The 23,348-nt window shown below is 46.4% G+C and overlaps 1 protein-coding gene across 1 annotated transcript in view; it reads left to right on the forward strand.

Annotated features, from left to right (window-relative positions):
• ZNF618 (zinc finger protein 618) overlaps positions 1-22,498 on the forward strand; it is a 184,405-nt gene extending 161,907 nt beyond the window's left edge. The window contains exons 14-16 of the mRNA XM_079926009.1: positions 429-506; positions 13,972-14,073; positions 14,758-22,498. Coding sequence (XP_079782135.1) covers positions 429-506; positions 13,972-14,073; positions 14,758-16,274 — 1,697 coding nt within the window. The 3' untranslated portion in view covers positions 16,275-22,498. The remainder of the gene's footprint in view (positions 1-428; positions 507-13,971; positions 14,074-14,757) is intronic.
• The last annotated feature ends 850 nt before the right edge of the window (positions 22,499-23,348 follow it).

The following is a 23,348-nucleotide window of genomic DNA, read 5'->3' on the forward strand; positions in this document are numbered from 1 at the left end:
CATTATGTTGTTTTTGGTTCATTCATACGTTCATTCATTTGTTCACTCAGCAAACAGTGCTGTCTGTGTGCTTCCACCGGCTGAGAGGTGGGCTGTGGAACAAATAAGACGTGGTCTCCGCCCCGAGAGCTCTTGTCCCGTAGTGTTATCCCCGGCGCCCAGAACAGTGTCGCACACAGTGAACACTCGATAAATGCCGCTTGACTGCACTCGGCGGTCTTGATCTGCCAGTCTTCCTCTCTCCATTGCTCCTTCCCCCGCAGCCTCTCCCTCACTAGCTAGTGACAGGGGGGCAGACAGGCCCAGAGCCCTGAGGGCACAGCCCCCATGTGTGTCTGGGTGCCCAGTTCCAAAGCTGCCTGCGGCCCAGCAGAAAGGCATCCGGGTTCGTGCTGCCCCTGAAACGGCTGCTCCGTTTCTCCCTGCAGAGCCCTACACGTGCGGCGCCTGTGGAATCCAGTTCCAGTTCTACAACAACCTGCTGGAGCACATGCAGTCCCACGCGGGTAAGGGCCCCACGGTGGACGGGGGCGGGGTACTGAAGCCCCCCTTATCCCTCCCACCCTCAGATCCTGCGAAAGGCAGGGACGGCCAGGGCCAGCCTGCGGCCGCTCTCCCAAAAAACAGTCCCAGGACGTGGGAGCCCTGGTTACTCCGTTGTAAGTCAGGGCAGTCTGTGCCCTGCGGGGGCAGCTGGCTTGCTGGCAGCGTAGCCAGAGAGGGGGTCGGAGCTGGAGAAGGCTTCCAGAAATTGTGACCTCTGCCCGGAGCCTAGAGGCCAAACAGGAGCTGGGCAGGACAGAGTCGTGGGCGTGTGTAGGGTTGAGTGTGGTTTGAGACCCAGGTGAGCGGAGGAAGGGGAGGGCAGTGGAGAGGGCTCAGCCCGGGGCAGCCTGCGGCGAGCCCCATTGCTTTCGCGGTCATACCCCCGAAGCAGCAGTCCTCAAACGTGAGCGTGCATCAGTCACCGGGAGGGCTGGTGACGGCACAGATTTCTAGGCCGCACTCTGAACTTCAGACGCGTGGGTCTAGGGCGGGGCCCAGCACTCGCATTTCTGACAGGTCCTCAGGCCACACACACCCGGCTTGTCCGGGACCACACTTTGAGAACTGCTGCTGCAGCGCCACAGCTAGGAGTCTGCTGTCTGGACACCCTTTTTATCAGCTGTTTTGCCATCTGTCCGGCTTACAATGTCAGCTCCCTCGCGAGACCACCAGCCTCCAATTTTAGGTTTTGGTCATAGTAGCACTGATTTCTTTTTTTCTTTTTTTTAACGTCTTTATTGGAGTATAATTGCTTTACAATGGTGTGTTAGTTGCTGCTGTATAACAAAGTGAATCAGCTGTACCTATACATATATCCCCGTATCTCTTCCCTCTTGCGTCTCCCTCCCTCCCACCCTCCCTCTCCCACCCCTCTAGGTGGTCACAGAGCACCGAGCTGATCTGATTTCTGATCTGATCTCTGTTTTAGGCAGGCAGACACTGTTTGCTGTAACAGGTAAATCCCAAATTCTCAGTGGTTTGACATAACCACTTCCTTCTCAGCCACATCACAGCCTAATGCACGCGGCCTTCCACGTGGAGATTCAGGGACCCAGACTCCTTCCTTCCTGTGTTTCCATCCTCCCCTGGATCACAGCGTCCTCTCTCTCTGACTGATGGGCGGGGAGAGAGGCACACTTCCTTCTTTACCACTTCAGGCCACAAGGGACACATATATGCTCAAATTCCAGAGCCCTGCCCAGGGACAGCCCGACAAGGGAAACGGGAACATGGGGGAGACAGCTCGCTGACCCTGCCACCCTTCCCGTAGGGTGATCCTCTGGAGGCATTGGAGGTGATGTGAGAAAAGCGCCTGACACAGACGGTGGCTCAGTAAAGGCCAGAGAGGAGCTGACCAGGAAAGAGACTGAGTGTTTGCTTAGCTGCTGTCACTTCTGCTGTCACGGTGGTGGTTGTTGTTAGTTATTGCTTGTCTCTCTCTTAGGCTTCTGAACCTTTCATATCACCTTCCAGGTCTGGCCTGACTAGCACAGAGTATTACAGGGCGAGACGCTCTCCAGGCAGGTGCTGTTCTGTTAGTGTGACCCCTCTTCATTTATGCAGCGTATATCTATTGGGTATCTGCTGTACACTAGGCACCAACTCGCATGATTTTGGGTGGGAGGGAGATAATTTATTTCTAATGTACTCATTAAAATCAGTGCAGGGACTTCCGTGGTGGTCCAGTGGCTAAGAATATGTGCTTCCCGATGCAAGGGGTGCGGGTTCAGTCCCTGGTCAGGGAACTAAGATCCCACATGCTGCGCGGCACGGCCCAAAAATTTTAAAATAATAATAATAAAATAAAATCAGTGCAGAGCTGGATTGGCTGCCATGACACGTGAGTTCCAGTCCTCTCTAACCGATGTGTCTCTATACCATGTGACCTCAGGCAGGAAGCTTTGTCGTGCCCCCCCACTCTGAGTCTCCATTCTAAAACAAGGGCACACAGACCTGCAATCTCCAGCTGCCCTCCTTACACCAGGGTTCTGTCTTCACGTGTCTCACAGCTCCTGCTTGCCTTTGCTGTCAGCCATCCTGCACCAGGGAAGGCCTTGAACGCACTCAGAGCACTTAGACTTGACCCCGTGGGGTACCAGTAGCCAAAGTTAGAAGGATGCCGGGGACCACTGCCTGAGCACAGCGCTTGGGCCCGAGACCCCCACGGCCCCGTCTCTGCTCCCTCCTCCTCTGAAACCCTCTGCCCCTCTGCCGGCTCTGAAAGCTGAGCCCTAATTAGGGAAGAGTCTGGGTGCCAGTGCCTCTCTGTCCCTCAGGCAGTTGGGCGGAGGCCATTAACATGCAAATCAAGGGTGCGCCTGCGGGCGCCCCACCTCCCCCAAGCATCCCAACTTGTTTTCCGAGAAGAGCTGTGGGCTGCTTTGTTCTGGTTGAGTGCTGGCAGAGAATGCCTTGCCGGCAATCCAGTGCAAAGCCAGGCTGAATCCCAGCCAGGCTGAGTCGGGATTAAAGGATTGACTCCATAGAGAGAAATTAAGCGTCATGATCTGCGCAGTTCACAGCGCCGCTGATAAGGGGGATCAGCCTCGAATAACAGCAATCTCATTAAGAGGCTGCTGAATGGCACAGGGTAATTCCCGCTAATAAACTTCCCGTCTGCGCTGTAGGAGAACCCGCCTGGCCCCTGGTGACAGCTTAGGAGCAGGTTTTGGCGGCCGTAATACTAAAGATAACTAACACTTAGTGAGCGATTACCGTGTGTCAGGCCGGGCTCCTCAACAAGCTGGCTGGCATTATCATCCCCATTATACAGATGAAGAAACTGAGGCTCAGAGAACATAATCGCTGGCCCAAAGTTGCATGGCTCGTAAAAAGTACCTCACATCGTTTGAGTTCTTACGTATTAGCTCATTTGATCCTCAGAACATCCCTCTGAGTTGTGTCCACATTAGCTCGCCTTTATAGATAAGGAAACTGAGGTGAAAAGGGCTAAGTATAGAAAATGGAAGCACATATTTTGGGCAGAAAAATGTCACTTAAAAATTACTTATCAATAAGAAAATGATTAGTCCTGTGCAACAATTAATGATTTAAACAATGATCATAATATTTAAGAAATATACACTGTTTCCATAATGTTTTGCCTCCAGAATGCAATAGCTCATTTCCTCAACTGCTATCAGTAGGGCAGATGCTTTGATTTTTTCCCAAGTTATAGTGCTGTTTGGCTTGTTTGTGTTTAGAAGTGTGCATTATGCAGTTCATTTTAGTGTGCTGTTTCTGTGTTGTTTATTTTTTGTTCTTTTAATAAAATGTGTAAATTTCAAAATAAAATAAAGTGGCTAAGTAACTTGCCCACGGCACTGCAGCCACAGTATCAGACCAGGATTCTGACCCTCCCATGAGCTCCAGAGCCGGTGCTCTGAACACACCCTCTTCAGCAGCGTAGATGGGGTGGAGGATTAGGGGTGGGGGAAGCCCCCTCAGAGGTCATCTCTTCTAGCCTCTTTTCAAGTAGTCGGGGGACTGCAGCTAAGTGAGGCCTGGGGACTTTCCCAGGGGGCAAACAAGTTGGCAACTCAGAGTGGTAGGATTTGGGAATGGCCACGTTTAATTTCTGATCCCTTTGAGCTACTTCCCCTCTCTGGGCATCGATCTCATCTGTAAAGTAGGCTCGTCACCATTCTCCACAGGCTGGGTGAGGGTTCTGGAGATGATGTATGTAAAGTATTAAGGGCTATAGCACATTCTAAAATAAGACTGAATAATGCAGTTTTCTCTTTTTCCATCCCCTGCTAGAAACAACTGCTTTCTTCTTTCTGCAACTGGTCCCTCCTTGGGAGACAGCCTTTATTCCAGCTTTGCATCCCGCCCTTTGCCGATGTCTGTGTATCTGTACGTGTGTGAGCACGTGTATCTGTGGTACTGGTACGCAGCGTTAGCCACACTGAGTAAACCTTGTTTCCAGCTCAAGCTGTAGATCATTTACTGAGTACCTCACCCATTTAGCAGCATTATCTGTGAGATAAGGAGAAAAAAATTTTTTTAATAAACCATGCTAGACATCATTATCTAATTAGAGGTTGAGTAATCCCAATTTCAAAGCCTTGCAGAAAGGCAGAGAATGAGGGAATCGCCCTGCAGCTTGCCCAGCCCCGGGATTTTGGAAGGAGGAGGGGAAACTGAGCCCTAGAGAATTGAAGTGCCTAACTCAAGGTTATAATACTCAGCCAAAGCCTGGTTCAAATCCCGGGCTTCCAAATCTCTGTACTCTAGCAGAGAAAGTCAGTAAGAATGGCTGCTGGTTTCCGTTTTAAAATTTGTGTTTCTCTTTTTTACACATGAGGTCTGTTCATTAAAGGAAATTGGGAAAATGCAGAGAAATTACAAAATGAAGACTCAGCCATAATCTCACTACTCAAAGTTAGCCACTGTTACTTTTTTTTTTTTTTACCACTATTTATTGCATATATATGATGTACTGCTATAAAGTGAATGGTTTTTCTTTGGCTGCACTGGGTCTTCGTTGCTGCGCGTGGGCATTTCTCTAGTTGAGGCGAGCGGGGGCCACTCCTCGCCACGGTGCACGGGCCCCTCACCGCAGTGGCCTCTTTTGTTGAGGAGCACGGGCTCTAGGCGCGAGGGTCAGCAGTTGTGGCTCACAGGCTCCAGAGCGCAGGCTCAGCCGTTGCGGTGTGCAGGCTTAGCCACTCTGCAGCATGTGGGATCCCCCCGGGCCAGGGCTCGAACCCGTGTCCCCTGCATTGACAGGCAGATTCTTAACCACTGCATCACCAGGGAAGCCCAACTGTTACTCTTTTAATGGTTTCTTTTCAGTCTATTTTAAAATCAGATTTATTGAGATATAATTTACATAAATAAAATTCACCAGTTTTAAGAGTACAGTTTGATGGGTTTTGACAAACATATAGTCATTTAACCACTATCACAAGCACAATGTATGGTGTTACCATCAACCCAAAAAGTTCCCTTTGCAGCAAGTCCCTTTCCCAGGACCCCACCCTGGCAACCACTGTCTGCTTTCTTTTGTTATAGTTTTGCCTTTACTGGAATTTTGTATAAATGGAATTAGATGATATTTAGTCGTTTGTGTCTCACTTCTTTCACTTTAGCATACTTTTGAGGCTCATCCCTGTTGTTCTGTGATATCAGTATTTCTTTTTATTTCTGAGTAATATTTCATTGTTTGGATATACCACAATTTGTTTATCTATCCCCCTACAGATGGACATTTAGGCTGTCTCCAGTTTGGGGCTGTTACGAATAAAGCTGCTGTGAATGCCCAAGTGCAAGTCCCTGTGTGAACATTTTTTTTTTTAACATCTTTATTGGAGTATAATTGCTTTACAATGTTTTTAACTACTAGGTAGATACCTAGGAGTAGAAATGCTGGGTCATTTGGTCACTCTATATTTAACCTTTTAGGGAACTGCCATACTGTTTCCTCAAGTGGCTACAACCATTTTTACATTTCCACCAACAGTGTGTGAGGGGTCCAGTTTCTCCACATCCTTGATAACGCTCGTTATTATCTGACTTTTTGATTATAGCCATTCTAGTGCATTAAGGGATATGTCATTGTGATTTTAATCTGTGTATTCCTGATGACAAATGATGTTGAACACTTTTTCATGTGCTTATTGGCCATTTAAATATATCTTCTTTGGAGAAATGTCTATTCACATCCTTTCCCCATTGTTTAATTGGGTTTTTTTGTTTTTTTATTATTGAGTTGTAAGAGATCTTTTTATCTTTATATACGAGGGCTCTATAGATATATGATTTACAAATATCTTCTCCCATTCTGTAGGTTGTCTTTTCACTTTCTTGATGCTGTCCTTTGAAGCACAAAGATTTTTGATGACGACTACCTACTTTTTCTTTCATTGTTTATGCTTTTGATGTCATATGTAAGAAATCATTGCCTAACCCAGGGTCACAGAGACTTAACTCCTCTGTTTGCTTATAAGAGTTTTATAGTTTTCACTGTTACATTTAGGCCTGTATTCCATTCTGTGTTAATTTTTGTATGTGGTATGAGGTAGGGGCCCAGCTTCATTCTTTTGCATGTGGATATCCAGTTATCTCAGCACCATTTTTAAAAAGACTCTTTGTTCCCCCATTGAATGATCCTGGCACCCTTGTCAAAAATCAATTGACTGTAAATGTGAGGGTTTATTTCTGGATTCTGAATTCTATTTCATTGATCTGTACGTCTGTGTTTGTGCCAGAAGCACACTGTCTGGATTACTGTGACTTTATAACAGCTTTGAAATCGGGAAGTCTAAGCCCCCCAACTTTGTTCTTCTTCAAGAGTGTTTTGGCTATTCTGTGTCACATAAACTTTAGGCTCAACTTGTCAATATCTGCAAAAATGACAGCAGGACTTTTGATAGGGATTGTGTTGAATCTAGATCAATTTGGGGAATATTGCCGTTTTAACAATATTGTCTTCCAGTCTTTGAACATGGGATGCCTCTTCATTTATTTAAGTCTTCTTTGAGTTCTTTCAATAATGTTTTTAGTTTTAAGTGTACAAGTCTTATACTTCTTTTGTAAATTTATTCCTAAGTATTTTATTCTTTTAGAAGCTTTTATAAATGGAATTATTTCCTTAATTTAATTTTTGGAGTGTTCATTGCTAACGTAGAGAAATATAATTGATTTTTTTTAGTATATTGATGTCATATCCTGAAACCTTGCTGAACTTATTTATAAGTTTTAATAGTTGTGTGTGTGTGTGTGTGTATTCCATAGGATTTTCTATACACACAGTCATGTCATCTGTAATCTGTAAGTAGATCATTTTACTTCTTCCATTCATGTGGATGCCCTTTATTTTTCTTTTCTTTTTTATTCTTTCTTTCTTTTTTTCTTTCATTGACCTGGCTAGAACCTCTAATACATGTTGAATAAAAGAGAGTGGACATTCTTATCTTGTTCCTGATCTTAAGAGGAAAGTTTTTCATGTTTAACCATTAACTATGATGTTGGCAGTGGGTTTTTCGTAGATGCCCTTTGTCAAGTTGAAAAAGTTCCCTTCAATTCCTAGTTTGTTGAGTGTTTTTATCATGAGAGGGTGTTGGATTTTTGTCAAATAATTTTTCTGCATCTATTGAAATTATCGTGTGGTTTTTGTCCTTTATTCTTTTAATATGGTATTGATTTTTGTGTGTTGAACTAATCTTGTATTCCTGGAATAAATACCACCTGATCATGGTGTATAACCTGTTGTATATGTTGCTGGATTTGGTCTGCTCTGTTTTATTAAGGATGTTTGTATCTATATTCATAAGGCATAGTGGACTATAGTTTGTTTTTTCTTGTGACTTCTCAGTCATGTTTTGGTATCAGAATAATACCTGCCTCATAGAATGAATTGAGAAGTGTTCCCTCCTCTCAAATTCACAGAAGAATTTGTGAAGTGTTCTTTTAACTTTTTATAGAATTCACTGATGAAGCTATCTGAGCCTGGGCTTTCCTTTTCTTTTTTATGGTCGGTGTTTTGACTGCTAGTTCAGTCTTTTTAATAGATCTATCCAGATTTTCTACTTCTTGAATCAGTTTTAGTAGTTTATGTCTCTCTAGGAATTTGTCTATTTCATCCAGGTCATCTAATTTGTTGGAATACTACTGTTCATAGTATTTCCTTATAATCCTTTTTATTTCTATCAGATCAGTAAACTTGTTTTTTTTTTGTTTTTTGTTTTTGATGTCCTTTATGAGGTTGATAAAGTTTCCTTCTCTTCCTAGTTTGCTGAGATTTTGTATCATAGGTGGGTATCGAATTTTATCACATTTTAAAGTGCATTTATATCTATGGAGATGATTTTTCGTATTTTTGTTTTCCTCTTAGTATAGGGAATTACACTGATTGGTTTTCTGTAACTATTCTATTTCTGGGATAAGCTTCATTTATTCATGATATGTTATTTTTTATTTTTATATTTTTTATTTTTGGCCACATGACTTGCGAGATCTTAGTTCCCTGACCAGGGGTTGAACCCGGGCCACAGCTGTGAAAGTGCTGAGTCCTAACCACTGAAACTGCCAGGGAACTGCCATGATGTGTTGTTATTTTTATATATTACTATATTTGGCTTGCTAATAGTTTGTTAAGGATTTTTGTGTATATGTTTATGAAGGATGTTGGTCTGTAGTTTCTTTTCTTGTAATTTTTTTCTCTAGTTTTGGATCAGGATAATGACAGCCTTATAAAATGATTTGGGAAATGTTCTTTCCTATTCTAATTCTGGGAGAATTTGTTTAGAATTTGTATTATTCCTTCCTTAAATATGTGGTCAAACTTTCCAGTGAACCCATATGGGAATTTTCTTTGTGGGAAATTATGTAAACTATGAACTGAATTTCTTAATAGTTATAGAACTTAAGAGATTTGAGGTTACCTGTTTCTTCTGGAGTGAACTTTGGTACTTTATGTTTTTTAGGGGTTTTTTTGGGTTTTTTTTGCCTCACTTAAATGGTTGAATTTATTGGCCTAAAGTTATTCATAATCATTTTAATCCCTTTGATATGTGTAGCATCTGTAGTGATGTCCCCTTCTTTTACTCCTGCTACTAATAATTTGTGTCCTCTTTTTCTTTTTTTAATGTTTCTTGTTAGAGGTTTATCAATTTTACTGATCTCTACAAAAAATTAGCTTTTAGTTTCATTGATTTTTCTCTATTGTGTTTATCCATCTTCTGTTTCATTAATTTCTGCTTTTATCTGTATTATTTCCTTTCTTCTGCTTATGTTAGACTCAACTTACTCTTTAAACTTACTCTTCAGATCTCTTAGTGTAGAAGCTTTATAACACTGATTTTAAATGTTTATTCTTTTCTCATATAATTATTTAATGTTATAAATAACAGTTATTTAGATGTACCCCACAAATTTTGAAACGTTATGTTTTAATGTTTAGTTCAGAACATTTTCTGATCTCCCTTATGTTTCTCTGACCTATGGGTTATTTACAACTGTGATGTTTAATATTCAAATAGTTGAAATTTCTCCAAATGTCTTTTTGTTGTTGATTTCTAATTTAATTCAGTTGTGGTCAGAGGCTATACTTTATATGATTTCGGTATTTTTCTGTCCCACCTGCTTTTTCTGGTAAGCTGGTTATATGTATATGGGGCTGCTTGGTGTTGTCCACTCTGTTCATTTATATTCAGTCTTTTTTTCTCTTTTCTCATGAGAGCAGCAATTACTGAGAGAAGACAGTTGAAATTTCCAGTTGTTAGGTTTATCTATTTCTTTTTTCAGTTTTCTGAGCTTTTGCTTCATGTGTTTTAATGCTCTTTATCACTTGCACACACACTTAGGATTAGTATATATTCTTGGTGATTTGACCACTTGATCATTATGTAGGGTCTCTTGTTACCCCTGATCATATTTCTTGTTCTGAGGTCTGTTCTTTCTGTAATACTGTCACAGCATCTCCACCTTTCTCTTCATCACTGTTTGTATGTTTTACCTTTATTTAACCTTTTACTTTTAACTTATCCATGTCTTCATATTTAAATAGGTTTCTTATAGATAGCATATCATGGGGTCTTGCTTTTTTATTAAGTATGACAAAGTCTACTTTTATTTGAAACGTGGAGACCATTTAAATTTAATGTGATTTCAGTATTACTGGGTTTAAATCTACCATTTTCGTATTTGTTTACTAATTGTTTCACTTGTTGCTTATTCCTTTTTCTCTAATTTTTTGCCTTATTTTGGACTGAGAATTTTTTATGGTTCCATTTTTATCTCTACAATGGATTTATTTGCTATAACTGTTGTTTTTTTTATAGTCTATTTGGGTTTTGAACTATGCATTTCTAACTTATCAAGTCTACATTTAAAGGCTATTATCCTTTTCATATTGTGTGAAAAACTTTCAACACAATCTTCTATTTCCCCTCCCTAGTCTTTCTTCTGTTGTTAACATATGGTTTATTTCTACATATAATTACCACAATTCATTGTTATTTTTTTCCAGTGAGCAGTCAGTTATCTTGTTAAAGAGATTAAAAATGAGGGAAAACACTTTTTATATCCATTCATGTACAATTTCCAGAACTCTTTATTTCTTTCTCTAGATCCAGATTCTTATTTGATGTTATTTTCTCTTTGGGGGGGGGTGATGTCATTTTTTTTTTAATACCTAAAGAACTTCCTTTAACATTACTTATAGTTGCAGGTATGATTTTTTTTTTTTTTTGGTCCTTATTTTACCTCCATCTGTGAAAGATAGTATCACTGGATTTAGAATTCCCTTATTTTATTTTTAATTTTTTTTGTGTTTTTTTTAAATTGAAGTATAGTTGATGTATAATGTTGCATTAGTTTCAGGTGCACAGCAAAGTGATTCAGTTATACATACATACATATCTTTTTTTCAGATTCTTTTCCCTTATAGGTTATTACAAAATATCGAGTATAGTTCCCTGTGCTATACAGTGGGTCCTTGTTGTTTGTCTGTTTTATATATAGTAGTGTGTATATGTTAATCCCAAACTCCTAATTGATCCCTCCCCGCCTTTCCTCTTTGGTAACCATGAGTTTGTTTTCTGTGTCTGTGGGTCTGTTTCTGTTTTGTATTGATATATAAGTTCATTTGTATCATTATTTTACATTCCACATATAAGCGATATTATATGGTATTTGTCTGGCTCGCTTCACTTAGTATGATCATCTCTAGGTCCATCCATGTAGCTGCAAATGGCACTATTTCATTCTTTTTTATGGCTGAGTAATATCCCATTGTATAAATATAATTGATATTATATAAATTTAGATTATAAATATAATATAAATATCTTCTTTATGCATTCATCTATTGATGGACATTTAGAATTTTAGGTTGACATTCTCTTTTAATAGTTTGTTCTGTTACCTGCTGGGTCTGTTGTTATTCTCATTTTTGTTCCCCTGTACTTAACTTTTCCCCCTCTCTGGCTGCTTTTAAGAGTTTCTCTTGTCATTGGTTTTCAACAATTGGATTATGATACTGTGCCTTGATGGTGTTTTCTTTATGTATTTCTGCTGGGGGTCAGTTGAGCTTTTAGAACCTGGGTTTATGGTTTTCCTCCAATTTGGAAAGATTCTGGCCATTTCTTCAAATATCTTTTCTGCCTCACCCCCTTTTTCTGGGACTCCAATTATATTTATGTTAGACTACTTAACATTGTCCATGCTCCATTTATTTATTTTCAGTCTTTTACTCTCTCTGGTTTTCATTGGGTAGTTTTTTTGCTCTGTCTCCAGCTTCACTGATTTTTTTTCAGCAGCTGTTGTAAGCTCCTTATTGGCTAATTCCATCATCTCTGTCCTTTCTAGGTCTGTTTCTATTGATTGGTTTGTCTCCTTATGTTATAGGTCATATTTTCCTACTATTTTGAATGTCTGGTACTTATTAGATGAATGACATTGTGAATTTTATGGTGTTAGATGCTAGATGTTGTATTTTTTAGGAGTATTAAGCTTGGCTTACAGTTTGTTACCTGGGATCACCTTAATACTTTGGAGGCTTGCTCTTTCAATGTATTAGGGCAGATCTAGTGGCTTAGTCTATGGCTAATTTAGCCCCATAGTATTTCTCATGCATTGAGGTCTTTCCATTCTGGTGGAGGGGATGCAGATGATTTCCCCCACGTGGGAGCCCTGGGAGCGATCAGCCTACTGCATTTTCGTGTTTCTTTCCCTAGTCCTGTGGAATTTGACCCTATGCGTAGGCAGAGTAGCTACAGCAAAGGCTCCAGGGAACCCCATTGAAATCTCCAGAGCTCTCTCTTTTTGTAACTCCCTCCTCTTTGGTACTTTTCCCTGTAAATTCTAGCTGTCTTGGGCCTGCCTGAACTTTAATCTCTGTCTCTTCAAGGGGACCGCTGGGCTCTGTTCAGTTCCCTGGTCCTACGCAGCAGCTTGAAAACCGCTTCCGGGCAGTAAGTTGCACAGTCAGAGAGCTCACCGCATTTGTTTCTTTTTCTGGGATCAGACCCTGGGTTGCCTGTATGAAAGCAGTCATATATCATCATGATTAGCAGTTGTTTGCATGTGGAGGGCAGAAGTGAAAGTCCCCTCCCCATCTTTTTCTGATGCATAGATTTGTTCGTTATTTGACTTGTGAGTCTAAAATATGTATCTATAAATAATACATATGACATGATGATGAGAGCTTGCTTTTCATTATCTTATGCATTTTCCCATGTTGCTCCAGTCTACATGACCACCTTTCTAGTGGCTGCAGACTATTCCTTGAGTGCACATCCCAGAGTCTCTTGACTAGTCTTGCAGGGCTGACTGAATATGTAGAAGTTGGGGAAGCCTCTTCTCTAGGTATGAATAGTGTGGCCTTGACCTCTAAGGCCTGATGCCTTTAACTGAGAAGAATGGAAGAAGGATGTCTGGCAACCCTGAACAGAGGCCACTGACCCATTCATATCCTCAGGTTGTGAATTCTACCTGTAAGATGATGTCTCAAGGAAATACACCCACAACAACAGCCAAAGAGCACAGAGAAACAATATGAGAATATTAGGCAAGTAGGTTCGTAGCAGAATAGTAATATTGTAAACGGCACAGCCCAGAAACTTAGGACTTGGAGTGTAGTTAAGCAATTTGTGGAATATTGTGTGATAAAAGACTGTGTGGCCATTTGTGATGGCAGGCATGTAACTCAGACCATTTCCGCTCAGATATGATCTTACGGAAATGTCAAGGAGTAACCGTGCATAGAGGATGGTACCTGCCCATTACTTAAAACTGAAAACGGCTGCACACGTTAACAAAAATGAGGGAAGTGCAGGGAGGAGGCAGCTAGGGACCGGGGGACCTGGGATGTCCGTCCCAGCTCTGCTGCTGGTTTTCTGTGTTTTCCTGGGCAAATCCTTTCCTGTATCTAGACTTTGGTTTTCACTTCCTACATGTAGCGAGGGGGTTGAGAATTGTATATTTTATGTCATATAGGGCTTTGGTTTTGTTGTGTTCATTTAAGTTTAAAATATACTAAAAAGACGAAAAGGCACACTTTAAAGAAGCAAGAGTGTGAGATGCTTTTGGCCTCTTGGAGTGTAATGGGCACCCCCTCCCGGGTCTCAGAGCTAGAACTTTGTGCTCGGGGGTGTTGGGGGGTGCCTCCCAGCCAGACTCGGGACACAGCGGTTCCCATTCCCTGAGTGCTTACTCCGTGCTGAGCACTGTACCCAGCTCTTTTCCTGTATTATCTCTTGTTAGTCCTTCTGGCAATTTGTGATTATCTTCATTCTTCCGAGTGATGAAAATGAGGCTTTGCGGGCCTCAGATAGTTGTCTTAGGAGCCCGGATTTGAACCCAGGCCTGAGTCCCAGAGGCCAGTCTTGCTTCCACCCGCATGCTCTAGTTCTTCTCGCCTGGTGAGCCGGCAGGCCTCTTGCACTACAGGGAAACACACTGTCCCCTTTGTGCCCGCAGCAGACAACGAGAACAACATCGCCTCCAACCAGTCCCGATCGCCCCCTGCTGTCGTGGAGGAGAAGTGGAAGCCCCAGGCCCAGAGGAACAGTGCCAACAACAGTAGGTCTTTCCTGGGAGGACCCGGGGACTGGTGGAAGTCTACTACACCCACCTCCAGAGGCCTCCCCCCTCAACCCCAGCTTGTTCCCCTCTGCTCCCACATCCCCACCCCTGTGTGTCTCCCATGGTGGTGCAAGACCACGCATCATGGTTTCCAAAGCACTTTCATGCCTGAGACCTCATTGGTGGGAATTCTGACCTCGTGGGATGGACAGAGGCAGCCTGGGGAGAGGTGATCTGTTTGTGGTCAGAGAACACAGATTAGTGACAATCAGAATTAGAATCCAAATCCACTCTCCACGATTTCTCTTGTCTGCTTTTTCCTGACACTGTGGCCTCATGTACCTTATTCACTAGCGACTCCTGTGTTAGAGGCCATTCCTATATTGAGGAAGAGGTTAGACTGGTTGGCTTCAGAGGTCAAGGTGAATGACATGCAACAAGTATTTGCACACATATCACTACAGTCTATTCCCATGCTCACGGCAGGGATTACTAATCAATCACAGAACTTTATTCCTGTGAGACTGTCACATATTAAAGACTGCCAAGACCATCAGTTTGTGTGGAAGATGAAATCTGTTCATAATTCCTAATACTAGATGCTTGAGTATTAGGCCACTGCCAGACCAAGGAGCCTTGACTGGCAGGGTTAATCACACCTCTCTTTGTGTCCCCTGCCAGCCACGACCAGTGGTTTAACACCTAACAGCATGATCCCCGAGAAGGAGCGGCAGAACATCGCAGAGCGGCTGCTGCGGGTCATGTGTGCCGACTTGGGCGCGCTGAGCGTTGTGAGCGGGAAGGAGTTCCTGAAGCTGGCCCAGACGCTGGTGGACAGCGGCGCCCGCTACGGGGCCTTCTCAGTCACCGAGATCCTGGGCAACTTCAACACGCTGGCGCTGAAGCACCTGCCGCGCATGTACAACCAGGTGAAGGTGAAGGTGACGTGCGCCTTGGGCAGCAACGCCTGCCTGGGCATCGGCGTCACCTGTCACTCGCAGAGCGTCGGCCCTGACTCCTGCTACATCCTCACGGCCTACCAGGCAGAGGGCAACCACATCAAGAGCTACGTGCTGGGCGTGAAGGGCGCGGACATTCGCGACAGCGGCGACCTGGTGCACCACTGGGTGCAGAACGTGCTGTCGGAGTTCGTGATGTCGGAGATCAGGACAGTGTACGTGACAGACTGCCGGGTGAGCGCATCCGCCTTCTCCAAGGCCGGCATGTGCCTTCGCTGCTCAGCCTGTGCCTTGAACTCGGTGGTGCAGAGCGTGCTGAGCAAGCGGACGCTGCAGGCCCGCAGCATGCACGAGGTCATCGAGCTGCTCAACGTGTGCGAGGACCTGGCGGGCTCTACCGGGCTCGCCAAGGAGACCTTCGGCTCGCTGGAGGAGACCTCGCCGCCGCCCTGCTGGAACTCGGTCACGGACTCGCTGCTGCTGGTGCACGAGCGCTACGAGCAGATCTGCGAGTTCTACAGCCGGGCCAAGAAGATGAACCTCATCCAGAGCCTCAACAAGCACCTGCTCAGCAACCTGGCCGCCATCCTGACGCCGGTGAAGCAGGCGGTCATCGAGCTGAGCAACGAGAGCCAGCCCACCCTGCAGCTGGTGCTGCCCACCTACGTCAGGCTGGAGAAGCTGTTCACGGCCAAGGCCAACGACGCGGGCACCGTCAGCAAGCTCTGCCACCTCTTCCTGGAGGCGCTCAAGGAGAACTTCAAGGTGCACCCGGCGCACAAGGTGGCCATGATCCTGGACCCACAGCAGAAGCTGCGGCCCGTCCCGCCCTACCAGCACGAGGAGATCATCGGCAAGGTGTGCGAGCTCATCAACGAGGTCAAGGAGTCCTGGACCGAGGAGGCCGACTTCGAGCCCGCCGCCAAGAAGCCCCGCTCCGCCCCCGGCGAGAACCCCGCCGCCCAGGAGGACGACCGGCTCGGGAAGAAGGAAGTGTACGATTACCTGCAGGAACCCCTCTTCCAGGCCACCCCGGATCTCTTCCAGTACTGGTCGTGCGTGACCCAAAAGCACACAAAACTCGCCAAGCTCGCCTTCTGGCTCCTCGCGGTGCCGGCCGTGGGGGCCAGGAGCGGGTGTGTAAATATGTGCGAACAAGCACTTCTCATCAGAAGGAGGCGGCTGCTCAGTCCAGAAGATATGAACAAACTCATGTTTCTGAAATCCAACATGCTTTAAGACTTCCGGATGAAAAGAAAGAACAAAGAAAAAAGAAGAGGACGTTAGGAAAAAAAAAAAAACCACACAACACTGTCGCAAACAAAGAAAAAGGAATTTAAGTTCTAAACACTGTGGACCTCATTATAAATGCCCCCTGGAAACTTAAGTGCTTTTTTCAGTGTGTGTGTGCATGTGTGTACGCAATCACGCGTGCGCACTTTGGGCGTGGGCGGCTCTGTGCTCATCCGTGTGGCCGCAGAAGTGTCGCACACGCATGCACACATATACTCCCCTGGTGCATGTACGCACGCCTGCTCGTGGGCGCGTGTGCATTAAACTGGGCGTGTCAGGAAAGCTGAGTGTTTGGGAAAGAGGGAAGATGTTTCACCTCCTTTTCTCAGTAAGGGGGCTTTAAAAGACTCCATGTTCAGGTGCGCAGGTTGGTAGAAAACTGATGTAAAACGTTCAGGCAGCTGAGATCTGAAGTGACTTGACGCTCTCTGTCCTTCACTCTGTGGTCCCCCTTGCCCTCCGTCCCCCTCCCCAAGCCTTCCTGACCCTATTGCACCCCACCCCTCCCCGGCTGCCCTGCCATGGATTCTCCAAACTGCATCAGATGGACAGCTTCTGCACTGGACTTTGTTCTCGTTCACCTTCAGGGCATTGAGCTGCTGCCTTTGTGATACCCTTGGGTGTCATGGGGCAGCCGCCTTAGAAACACACCTATCTATCTCCCCAAATCAGGAAAGGAGACTTTAAGAATATAAAGCTGACCTTTTGCTTTTTAATATAAGATAGAAAAAAAAAGACATTTTTCAAAGAAGTATAGATACTGTCTCCACTCCTTAATAATTTTTTTCCTAACATTTTTTACTTTTTTTTTTTCAAATTTGATTTAGGCTCTGCTAGGAGGCACTGAATGTCTGTAACTTATATTTTGGAGGGGGTTTTTTTGTTTGTTTTTTGATTGCCCTTTTTGTTCCTCAAGTCACACTGTAAACTAGCTCATCTCAGTGGTATATTCAGTATCCTAAGGTTTTCATTAGACTTCCCTGTACAGTCCAGCTTTCCCGTATTCGAACAGCCAGGACCATGAACTTGGTTGTGCTGTTTGGAGACCAGGAGTGAGGTTGGAGTCACAGGTTTCACAGACGTGGGGCTCAGTGGAAGCCATAGGGAAGCACGTGGCTTAGGAGTTCTCCTGAATGTAAGCGGAAGACCGCCCTCCTGGCTCGCTGTGTCTGGTCCTGCGAATGTCTGATTTCTATACCCAGAGTGCACTACACTACTCGCCACGTCACTGACCCTTCCAGCTCAGCAGGGACTCCTGAGTTGATCCATGTTCACGTCCATCGCACCTCAGACCCACGGCCTCCTCTCCCCAGGACCCCGGGGATTCCGGCGGGTCCGCTGCCCACAGCCCTGGGGGGTCCCCACGCGAGCCTCAGCCCTCCTTCTAGGACAGTAGTTGAGCACGGTGCCTTGTGGGCCAAATGATGGATGTTTTGAGGGTGAAATGGCATTAGGCCACATTCAACTTGATGCTGTGAAAGAGGTTTTCAGGCTTTGTTTCTCTGTGAGCAGTTTAGGTTCCACACACGGCCTAAATGCCAACAGGGTGACCCTTTCCCCTCTGAAGAGGTGGTTCCGTCAGGATCAGTGCTCAGCCTCCCACCCCACCTCTCAGTGAATGAAGTGCTGGTGGTCCCATATCCCCCCGTGCCCACGGCTGTGGGATAGAGATAGTTACACCAAGGCTGAGGATGCCTGCCATCGTGGGGGGCACATTCTACCATCTTGGGGGTTGACCACGTCCACTCCATCCCTTCCTAGTAACAAAACATTGTTCAACTGTGAGATACCTCGACTACAAAAAGCACTGTACAACGGCCCTCTCCCCCCGGTCCGTGGCAGTAAAGTTGGGGAAGTAAAGTTGATTTGAAAGCTCAAGGCTTAGGATCATGGACCAGAACACTGTCCCAAGTGTCAAGCCTGCTCACTTTGCCTCGTGAGAACTAACCCTCCCGAGTCTTGGACACACTGAAAGGCATCAAAGTGGGCCGTTTCCCCATTCACTCCAGCAAGCCATGGTCTCAGGAACCACCACGCCATTTCCTCTCCCGGAGAAGTTCTGGGTATTAACTCCACGGCACTTCCAGTTGGGGTCACACCGTCAGAAGAGCCTCCGTCTGCACTGGACAGTCACCTCGTGTCGCTTCCTAGAGTATATGGGAGCATCCGCAGACTTTTCGATGAGACTTTTGGGGGCGTTCCAGAAGGTGGCTGCAGGGTTGCTGATGGGTGACAGATGCCTGCAGCAAAAGGCCTCCAACTTTGCTTTGCTGCTGGGGAAGGGTCCTCGACCTGGCACTCTGAACCACACGCGGAGGATGGGAGCTACCCGTTCTGTGTGGTCAGTGGGAGCCAAGCCTTGGAGCCCATCCTCCCTCTTAGAGCGGAGCTGTGCTGGTGTTGCCTCATTACGGGGCCACTCGGTTAGCAAATAGGCATTTCACTTTCTTGCAGAGCCATCAGGACCACGCCCTGGTATCAGCGTTCTTCTCTTCAGAAAAATTTAAGTCTTAACTAAATTGCAGTTATCTAGTCATATGTGTCACCTCCTGTCCTGTCCTCCTTTCCACCTCAGTTCAATCCTTAGGGCTTGGCGTGCTCTGCAGATGTGTTGTGAGTGCCACTAGGTCTCGGAAAGCTGTCTCCTGGGGCTGCCTCATCCAGATATGGGAACAAGGTGGCAGGTAGTCATTTCTCTCTTGCAGCCTCTGGTTCTTCGGAAACTCGTTGCCAACAGGAAAGGCTGTACCAAGGTGCCCCCTCCGTGTGCTTACTCGTGCAGAGCCCGCTGCAGTGAACAGCTTGATAAAACCCAAAGATCTCACAGGCCCAGCCACTGGCCCCACATCTCCAGCAATATCCACCCTATCCAAATTCTAGCTTAGCCAAAGGATTGAGGTCGGCGCTTCCAGTTCATCTCCCGGCCCCTAGCCTGGCATCGACCTTCGGAAAGTTTTTGTCTTCTGCCTCCCAGTTCTGTGACCACTATGGGACTTTACAGCTCAAGGCGGTTGCCTGCTGACTTGGACACAACTTGCCTGAACCATGTGATTCCCAGGATAGAAATGGCCTTTGCGTTGACATACACAGACCCCAGAGGGGAGATGGAGAAAACACACCCCCACTCTGCAGGGTGTTCCCCCTCATCTGAGGCCAGTTGGCTTCACCACCGAAGCCCAAGCCAAGGACCATAGCCTCGTGGGTGGTCCCTCAGATTTGAAGTAACTGGGGGGTCTCAGCTCCACCAAGAGCAGCGGTGCCGTCCCAGTCGCTGTGAGTGGATGCTCTTGTGCCGACATGATTCTTTTTCCCCGTGCCCAGGTCCACCAGCCGGGCCTCCCTCCAGATGGTAGTTAGAAACCAGGAAACGAAACAGAGGGGCCACTGGGCAAAGCTCCTTTCTGGCCACACTTCCATCTCGGGGTTCACGGCATAGGAAGCCACCTACTGTGTCCACGGGCGAGGGCGCTTCGCCACCAACCTGCCTGACAGCCTCATGCTTGGCGTTCGGGGTTTGGCTCTTGTCTGGGAAAAGGATGTTGAGGTTTCCTGGTGAGGAGAGGACAGTCCGATGACACAGTTGAGAAGTTCTGCGTCTCCAGATGTCTGGGAAGGACTTTTTTTGACACCAGCTCTGTAGGCTGGCAAGCGTCTTCTCCTTCAGTTTGCTCCTTTCTCTCCTGCACTTTCGAGAAACACCAGAGAAAAACTCTGCAAGGCGTGTTTTCCACTGTGAAGCAGACCCCCTGCCTTTAGGGGTCCTCTAGGCTTGCGCCTGGACTTGGACTAGACTCCTTGGAAAGTGGGCACCTGAAGAGCTGTCAGGGATGCAGCGTGCATTCTTGGGGGCCACAGGTTCACAAGAAAGGTTTGGAATGAACCTGGGATGCGGATGGAGAAGGGAGGTCCTGTGAGCCGTGGCCCAGAAGGGGACAGTACCTGGATGTTGCCATGACGACGGATGTGTTTGCAGAGACAGGAAGAGGAGGCACCCAAAGCACGGCCGGCGGTCTCCTCCTGCCCCCTGAGCCGGGCAAGTTCATAGCTCTGCCCCTTGCCTTGGGCACAGCGACAGCGCCTCTGTCCCTGGGACGTACCTGAGGGAGGGCTTCTAGAAAGGCTGCTGGTTTAGATGAAACCCAGAGGCCAAGTAAGGCTCAGGCTGTCCCCTGGAGACAGTGGGTGGAGGGCTCCTGTCTCGGCCCCCCTGTATCCGGCCGGGCCAGTGGGAGAACTGGGAAGGGGCCTGCCCCCTCTTCACTGTGGCTAACGTTTGCTAGGCCAGTTATGGTGAACCAATGATACAGTGTTTTCCCTTTTCTGTTTCCCACCGGGTTTCCCCTTTTCAGGGTTTTCTGGAGGATTTTGTTGTCGTTGTATTTCTTCCTCTGTCCTTTGCGTTTAAGGATCGTGGTCCGCGGAGCCCCGCCGTTCCCTGGAGGGGCCCTGTAGTTTCTGTGCGGAGAGGCCCTGCTCCTGCTTTGATGAGGGTGAAGGGCATCGGGTTGCTGTCTGTTAGTATTCATGCCCCTCCACCACCACGGGCGTTGCTTTAAAGGTTCAACTGCTGTACAGAGAAGGATTTGCTGAGTTTGCAGCTGGGTGTCAGCATAGGGGCCCTCCCCACCCATGCGTCCCACTGGGCACCTTGACTCTTCGAACCAAAGTTCCTTTTAAAGGGGCACAGCCCAGCCTGGTCCGCAACCTCAGGGGCCTGGGATCCCTGTGGCGCTTCCTGAAGTCCAGCTTGGCAAGAGACCATGGGGTCTGAGGCCAGCTGGAAAGGGGGGCTCCTCCCACAACCCAGGTGCCAGCCGGTCCCTGCCTGGGACCCTTCCCTCCCACCCAGCCAGGGTGGCCGGGTCCCAAAGCGGTGAGCGAGCTCGTGGACTGGCACGGGGGCTGGAGACAGAGGGACCTGCGGGGCTGGGGGCTCCCAGACCCGCCGGGCAGTGCGTCCAGGGCCGTTCAGATGCCGAGCATCAGGAAATCATTTTGTACAACCACCTGAAGCAGAGATATTTTTTAAAAAGCATAAATTATTTTCAGTTGTTTTCTGATGATCCTTCCTTTTTCTTTTCCCCGTAACTTTGCGTCGGTGATTGTTTCACATCAGGTAAATCTTGAGAAAGCCTTGGTGCCCCTCCCTCCCAGGCCCCACTCGGTACCCATGCGTGTGCACCCTCATCCTTTCTCAGTAGTTAAGACGTTCTAGGCAATACCATAGGCACAGCTGACTGTGTCTCTGTCTTCGAGTGCAAGAAACTCAAGTCATCTTAAAAAAATACAAAAAAAAAAAATTTACAAAAAAACAAACACAAAAAAAATATCTTTTTTAGGCCAGAGTTTTCTACAGGTATTAATGAATATTTTTCTTAATCCTTATAAGTTTTATGTGTTTAATATTTCTTAATACCGGTAGCATTAATTTATACTTTTGTAGCAACACAATATTTTTATAAACAGCCAGTGCTTTGGCTCAAGTTTCCACAAGGGGTTTATGCAGGGTTATCTTGGGACCCTGTGTACCATGTACTGTATTTAAAAAAAAAGTTACCTAGTGTCACCCTTGCTGTGTTAATTAACAAAAGACGTTGTTTGCGGTCTCCTGTGTCGTTGGTGTGGACCCAACAGTTCTCCAAGGAGTCACATTGCATGGGGGTTGAGTTGACAGTTCTTGTGATATGTGAACCCCCGAGACCAAACTTGAGGGTTTATTTAGGCTTTTCTGTTTGTCCTTTGGATTTTTGGTTTCATTTCGTTTTGGTACCGTTTCTCCATTTACGGCCAAATCAGTTTTCTGGTGTTTAAAACTTTTACTGATGTCAAATGGAGGAAAGGAACAGGAAAAAAAAAAAAAAAAGATTTTTACAAAGTAATAAAATTTAAAACTGAGCTGTTTAAATGTTGCTGTTTTTACCTGTCTGTTCTTGTCCAAAAGTGGGACATTCCCAGGGAGAAGAGGAAGGTTCCACTTGGTTCTTTAAATCGCCAAAAGCCCCCACCCAGAAATCAGCACCCCCCTACCCCTCGAATTCTTGCAACATTATTTCCTGGTTGGTTGATGCCAAGGTAAAAAGACATCCTTTTAATGGTTAGAGAGGATCAGTTGCTTAAATGATTTCATGTCAGTGTTGTATTTATGGTTTTACAATAAAACAACCTTTAGGAAGATGGCAGTGCGTGGTGTGATTTCTTGGGTTGGCATTGGCCCATGTCATTCCAGGTAGGAGCAGGGCACTGGGGAGTAGAGATGGACAGAGGCAGAGATGTCACCTGGGGGTGACAGAGCTGGAGTCCATCCCGAGGGGATACTACGTGAGGTTGGGGTTAGTCAGCTCCTCGGAGCTCCCTGCTGACCTCAGGCACCAGACCCAGGTTGGTGGTGTCTGATACATAAGGGAGGGACACGGCCACAAGAAGACGTGGTCTCCGTGGGCCTTGTTGTGAAACACTGTCCCAGCGGAGGAAGGATGGATTTGGTCTGAGTCCTACAGGCCCCGTGCCCAAGGGACACATCCAAGTTCGCCTTGGCCACCATCATTTATGTGATGTGTGTTGTGTAAACCGTCCGTTTTCTGGGGAAGAGTGCCCGTAGATTGTGCCAAATTCCTGATGGCATCTGTGACTCAGAAAGTTAAGAATTAGTGGGAGCTGTGGAGACACATTTCAGCCCAGTGTCTGGACACACTGTCCCCAACACAGGTCAGAGTGGAAAGCCTGCCTTGGGAGGAAAGGCTCTCTCCATCCCAGGAGAGGTTCAGGCAAAGCTCAGATGCCCGCAGTGGGTGTGAACCAAGCGACTGGTGGGCCCGCCGGGCAGCCAGACCAGGTAGCTCGGGTGCCCTTCTTCCTCTGTCCTTCTGAAGCTCTGCGTGGCTTTCCCGCAGTGTCCCCTTCTCTGATGCTTCCTCCCCATTTGCTGGCCACCGACCTGCTGCCATCCTCCGAGCCAGCACCCCAGACAGCTCTCCCACTCCCTTCAAGACGGTGTGGCCTTCCTGCCCCACCTGCCTGGAG

Source organism: Stenella coeruleoalba, assembly GCF_951394435.1.
Source record: "Stenella coeruleoalba genome assembly, chromosome: 7".
NCBI lineage: Eukaryota > Metazoa > Chordata > Mammalia > Artiodactyla > Delphinidae > Stenella > Stenella coeruleoalba.